We start from the raw sequence: 6,000 nt of genomic DNA, 5'->3' as shown, positions 1-6,000 counted from the left end.
CAAACATTGTCAGGGACTGTGGTGTGTCTGTGCATGTGAGTGCTTGCTCACCAGGGACTCATTCACTCCAGTTAGGAGCATGTTGAGATGGGAGATTGATTTGTCTCACTCACTTGTTCCCCTGCCCCTTGACGGCAATTTTCTCCTGCGTGGTTCGCAGAGAGCCTCCTGTAACTGTGCGCTCTAATAACTCCCACAATGGTAATTGAATGCTCTTTATTTTTCTTCCAGGCACTCCCATCCACGAATATAGGCTAATCTGAAAGCCCTTCTTTTTTATCAAGACTCACTTTCCTCTCCCTCTGAAATCTCGATTGTGTCAAAGACCTAAAAGGCACAGATTTTCTGTGGCCATATATTCAAGAAGGCACATTACATTTTCTGTTTTTTTCTTAAACCAAGGACCTTTCGTCAATGATTACATACCAACTTTGAAACAACTGAAGACATCGGAGTAAGCACAGTCCCTATCATAACATAAAATCCAAGATGGCCACCTACGTGCACCCTCTCTTGGTGAGCTTCTCTCTGGCCGTTCTCCTGGGTTTGACCTCTCTGGGTGGACAGAACTCTCGGCCATCAGGACGGGCCTTGGCCCAGATCCCCAGCACCAACACCAACCAGACAGCAGCGCCCTCTAACCCCCCAGAGGCGGCGCTGGCCACGCCCACACCGGACGTGGAGGACCAAACAGTTCCGTCCATCGGTAGCCGTTGCTGGGGTTATTATGACGTCATGGGCCAGTGGGACCCGCCCTTCAACTGCAACGCAGGCATCTACATGTTCTGCTGCGGTTCCTGCTTCTACCGCTTCTGCTGCCAGTTCAAAGTTCACAGTCTGGACCAGACCTCCTGTTCCAACTACGACACACCCGTCTGGGCCAATACCGGGAAGCCGGCGGCACCCGTCACAGAGGTCCAGGAGGAGCCAGACCGGGACCGGACCCACATGATTGTGTATATTATCTGTGGAGTGGTGGCCATCATGGTGCTGGTCGGGATTTTCACCAAGCTGGGGCTGGAGAAGAGTCAGGGAGGACAAACTGACATGACCAACTCCAGGTAGGGAAGGAGGAGGGGAGGGGCGGATTGGTGGATGGATGGATGGATGGATGGATGGATGGATGGATGGATGGATGTGGGTGCAAAAGGGAGAGATGATTATGGGTGGATAAAGACAGCAATTATGATTGGCAGGAAAATAAAAGAAGAAGACGATGATGATGACATCAGTGGCCATGATCATGATGATGTTGATCAATTTATACTGTATATGTAAGGATATTTGCCTTGGATGGATAGATGGATGGATGGATGGATGGATGGATGGATGGGTAGATGGATGGATAATGATTTTCTGATTTTCTGTGAAGCAAAAGAAGATGGAATCCAAATCAGAGGAAGAATCAAGCAGCTCATTTAAAGGATAAGAATAAAAAGCCAATTTTAAGTCAGACTGAAATTAACAATTACAGTAATTATTGTTCATAACAAATCCAAAACAAATGCTTTTCCTTTTCTTGCAGAATTATAGACTGCCTGTTTCATATTATATTGTCGTTTTTCAGGTCAACTGTAAACATATCAGGAACGAGGGTCTGGTAGGCTATATAAAATATTAAATTCCCCTATCAATCAAATAAATAATAATCTGAAATCAGATCTGAAAATCTGAAATTTGGTCTGGAAGCTAGGTTGAATAGTAGAGTAGTGTGCGTGTATGTGTGTGTTTATACATGTACATGCATTTGTGTGTATATGCATGAGTGAATGTGTGTGTATGCATTTGTGTGTGTGTATTTGTGTGTGCCTGTGTGTATTTCTGCACATGTGCAAGGAGGTCGCCAGCTGGGTAATGAATCAAGTGGCTGAATCACACTGAGGTGATAATGGGTGTGAAGTCTGTGTGCAACCATGAGGGAGCGATGGATGGAGTGATACAGAGAGGGAGAGAGAGAGAGAGATGGGGAATGGATGGAGGTCGGGGTGTGTTGGATGGAGATTTCAAAGGACGGATGTCAGGTTTATCACCTATTTTGGGGGTACAGTTTTTTGCAGCGGTGTTCTATTTTATGTTGCTGTTATTTCTGTATGGGTTTAGCCATTTCACACTGACGGGCCAGGCTGTGACTAATAACTATGACTGTGGCAGTGTTCGGCCCCTAGTGAGAAGAGGAGAGGGTGAGAAGAGGAGAGGGTGGTTTTTGGAGGGGTGGAATATTGAGCGGATCTGACTGGAGTACAGCCAACGGCTAATTCTAGTACAGGGAACAGGGCTGTGTGTTTGTGTGTGTGTGTGTGTGTGAGGGAGAGAGAGAGAGAGAGAGAGAGAGAGATGTGACTGGCCAGCCTATCGGGTGTTAAGAGTCAGACCATGGGGGCTCCTTTAAAATCCTGTCATTACCGGATCTCCTCTCAGCCTTCTGGGGGGAGGATGAGGAGAAGGAGAGGAGGTGGAAGAGGAGGAGCATTGTGGGGGGAGGTGAGGAGGAAGAGGAGGATGGTAGTGGACATCAACACACATTAATGTGGAGCAGCAATGATGCACTGAGCCAACCATAACACAATGAAAGCAGACAGTTCTTGGCACATATTAATCCTTTCATCAAAGGATTATTCGACACTTGACTTGAATTTTAGTTGGTAATTTGTCTTCATCAGACACGGGTCATAAAAGGTCAACATCTGTCTAGTTCCCTAATGTTGACATGTGGATGCCTTTAATCAGGGGACCTGGGTTCAAGCCCCATGTTGGCAAGCATCCATCCTGCTGAAGTGGCCTTGAGCGAGACACTGAATCTCTACCTGCTGGACCGTTCACTCTGACCTCCCTGGAGGGAGGCTAGTGAAAAGAGAGTTTCCCTACAGGGATGAATAAGGTATCATGTATTATTAACAGTCCTCTTTGAAACCAAGGGCAACCACTACCTGCAATGTTTCCATGACTAATCCTAACAATGCAAACATGCTATTTTAAGGTAAACGAGGACAAATGCAGAGTTTGTTCCATGTAACAAGTGCCTGGCTGAGAAAATAACCAACTAAAATTGAAAATGTTATGCCTTTAAGTACATTCAGATTGTTTACCAGAAAGCGAGCAAGACAAATTCAAACCTTTAAGGGGGGAAAAAATGGAGGTTTCTTTTTGTCCTACTGGGAAAATGAGTTGAAATATTGGAGGAATAGTTGTAATACTATTGTCAAAGAAATGAAAGCCCAAAGCAGAACACTGAGGCTGTTTGTAACTGCAACTCTATCTCTCTCACGTTCTCACTTTCTGGATCTCTCCCTCCCTCTTTCCTTCTGTTTCACCAACCTTCTCCCTTTGTTGCCAACTTTTCCACTGCTACTTTCTCCATTTTTATTCTGTTGGCTGTTGTTGTCCTAAACTGTCAGCTGCCTACATACCGTGACCCCGGCCTCTTCTGATTAGTCGGCTCAGAAAAAAATATACATATGAGCGTTCCTCTACAGAGTTGAACTTTTCTTAACTTTAGAAAGCGCTCTGCTCTATTAAAACAGTGCCTTTCCAAAGCGGCCGCTTTCTGTCCGCCAGCCGCTCCTATTTGACTTTAATGTAAAAAAGAAAGTGAATCATGAGAGGCTGCTGAACCGTATTTTTCTTTCATGCTCGGTACAGTAGCAGAGAGAGTGAGACAGACTGAGAGACAGACAGAGAGTGAGACGAGGCAGAGACAATGAGCTAACCGCTGCATTGATGCGACTGAGCCCAATGATAAAGGAGCCTGTGAAAGGACAATCCACTGGAGCATGAGGAAGGGAGGGAATAGAAGGAGGGAGGGAGGAAAGGAGGGACGAGGGGACAGGGGGAAGGAGGCAGCGATGAGTGTAGGGCTGAGCTGTTGTAATTCTGCTGATTTGCCATTGAGAGCTATGGATGACTGGCTAGCTTGGTGGCCAGGGTGCATTGATAATGACTCTCTCTGAACAAGTCTTTGAAAAGTTATTCAAAGGACATTTGCTCTCGTGTGGGCTTCTTCTGAAGAACGCCTTTGCATTGCAATTGCAGTTTGAACTTGTGCTTATGTTTTTACTGTTATGCGTAAATTGGTGTGGGACTGGGCTGGAATTGTTTACATTTTTGAATAGAATACAATACAAAAGTATACAATACAACACAATGCAGACTTAATTGTCGATCTATAAGCACTTCCCTGCTGGACTGACCTGGTAAACCCAAATGTGTAGTGAGGGTGTAAGGGGAACAATTTGAGGCATAGGTCATTGCAATGGCTAGAAAGCTCCGTAGTGGCAAGGCACCAGGGGTGAATCAGATCCATGCTGAAATGCTGAAGACTCTGGATTGGGGTGTTGTGGTTGACACGTCCCTTCAATATTGCAAGGATTTCAGAAATCCCAAGCATTAAAAGGAAGGACTGGAGGGTGTATTCCGACTATCAAGGGATCACGCTGCTAAGTCTCCCTTGGAAAGCCTATGCCAAGGGGAGACTCCAACTGATTGTTGACAGATTCTGTCCCGGTAGTGGAATGGGGAACCAGCTTTTATCTTCTCACAGATACTTGAGGGGTCATGGGAGTTTGCTAATCCTGTCTACATGTGTGCTGTAGATTTGGAAAAGGCCTATGAACGTGTTCCTGCAGGTATCCTGAGGGAGGTGTTGTAGGACTATGGGGTACCAGGGCCACTGCTGCGAGCCATTCAGCCCCTGAACACAGAGAGCAAGAACTGTGTTTGCATTCTTGGTTTTAAGTCAAGCACATTCAAGGAGGGCGTTGGATTCCAACGAGGTACACCTTGCAGGAATCCCCTGTTTGTGTTCATGGAATGGAAATCAAGGTCTGGAGAGTGTCCAGTTTGGTGACATTAGGGTGGATGTTTGCGGATGATGTCATCCTTTTTTGCATCATCGGACAGTGGCATGTCTGATGTGTACTGGAGTAGTTTGCAGCTGAGTATGACGTGGTCGGGATGAGGGTACGCACCTCCAAATCTGACACCATGGTTTTTGCCCAGAAAAGGGTGGCTAGTCCCATTCAGGCGGGGAGTGTGCGACTGTCCCAAATGGAGGAGTTCAGGTATCTTGGTATTCATGAGTGAGGATGAAAGGGATTGTGTGGTGCAGTGGCTGCAGTAATGCTGGTGTCGTATTGGCCCATGGTGGTAAAGAGACTGCTGAGCCACAAAGCAAAGCTCTCGATTTACCGGTCAATCTGGGCTGCTCTGCTTGCCTTTTTGCCACCGTAACCCTGTCCCTGATAAGCAGCAAGTAAATGAATGGATGGATAGATAGATAATGACTGATGTCTGTCTAGCCCTCTTTGGCTGTGTTGTGGAAATCAGGCTATTGATTGGTTGCTAGCTGCATTAAATACAAAGCATGCTGTGATCAGATCATTGTACGCACACTACAGGATTCGAAGCGTACACTCTTAGAAAATACTAGTATTTAATTGAACCTGTGTTAAATATGTGTTAAAAACAATGGTCATTGAAACCAAAATGCATTGGCTTTGACACATGCTGATTTGAAAAATAACAGGATGTGTTGTCCTTCATCAAGTAGATGTATTTCATCATCTCTGTGGATATCTCTTGCCCTTGCCACCCACAACGAAAAATAAATCCCCTATAATGCAGCTTCATGTACTTTATGAAAGCAATATATTATTTGATTTTCAAATGCCTGTGAAGTGGTGAAATGATCGTCCCACTCCACTGAAAACTCAGCTCTTCAAGAGGGGCCTCACGTCCCTCTTTCCCCTCCACTCATCCCCTCTGTCCATATTATCTTCCTCCTCTACTCGCTTATCTCGAAGTAAAGAATAAATCTATTCTGCTTTTCTCCTTACTTCTTATTTCTTTCCCTAGGACTTCTGCCTTACATATTCATTCTAGGGTCAAGGAATATTGTCTGGGCACGCTGGCTCTGACCCTCACACTCCTTACTTTTGGTTTATTCTATTGCACTCATTGTACGTTTTTCTGGATAACAGCATCAGCTAATTACCTAAAATGTAA

At 45.5% G+C, this 6,000-nt stretch overlaps 1 protein-coding gene across 1 annotated transcript in view; it reads left to right on the top strand.

Moving 5' to 3' along the window:
* The first annotated feature begins 489 nt into the window (after positions 1-489).
* The window catches only part of LOC139912178 (protein shisa-8), a 104,849-nt gene continuing 99,338 nt past the window's right edge, over positions 490-6,000 (top strand). The window contains exon 1 of the mRNA XM_071899906.1: positions 490-1,061. Within this exon, the coding sequence (XP_071756007.1) occupies positions 490-1,061 (572 nt within the window). The remainder of the gene's footprint in view (positions 1,062-6,000) is intronic.

The sequence above is a fragment of the Centroberyx gerrardi genome, chromosome 7 (assembly GCF_048128805.1).
Source record: "Centroberyx gerrardi isolate f3 chromosome 7, fCenGer3.hap1.cur.20231027, whole genome shotgun sequence".
Taxonomy (NCBI): domain Eukaryota; kingdom Metazoa; phylum Chordata; class Actinopteri; order Beryciformes; family Berycidae; genus Centroberyx; species Centroberyx gerrardi.
This window is presented reverse-complemented; position numbering and strand designations above follow the sequence as displayed.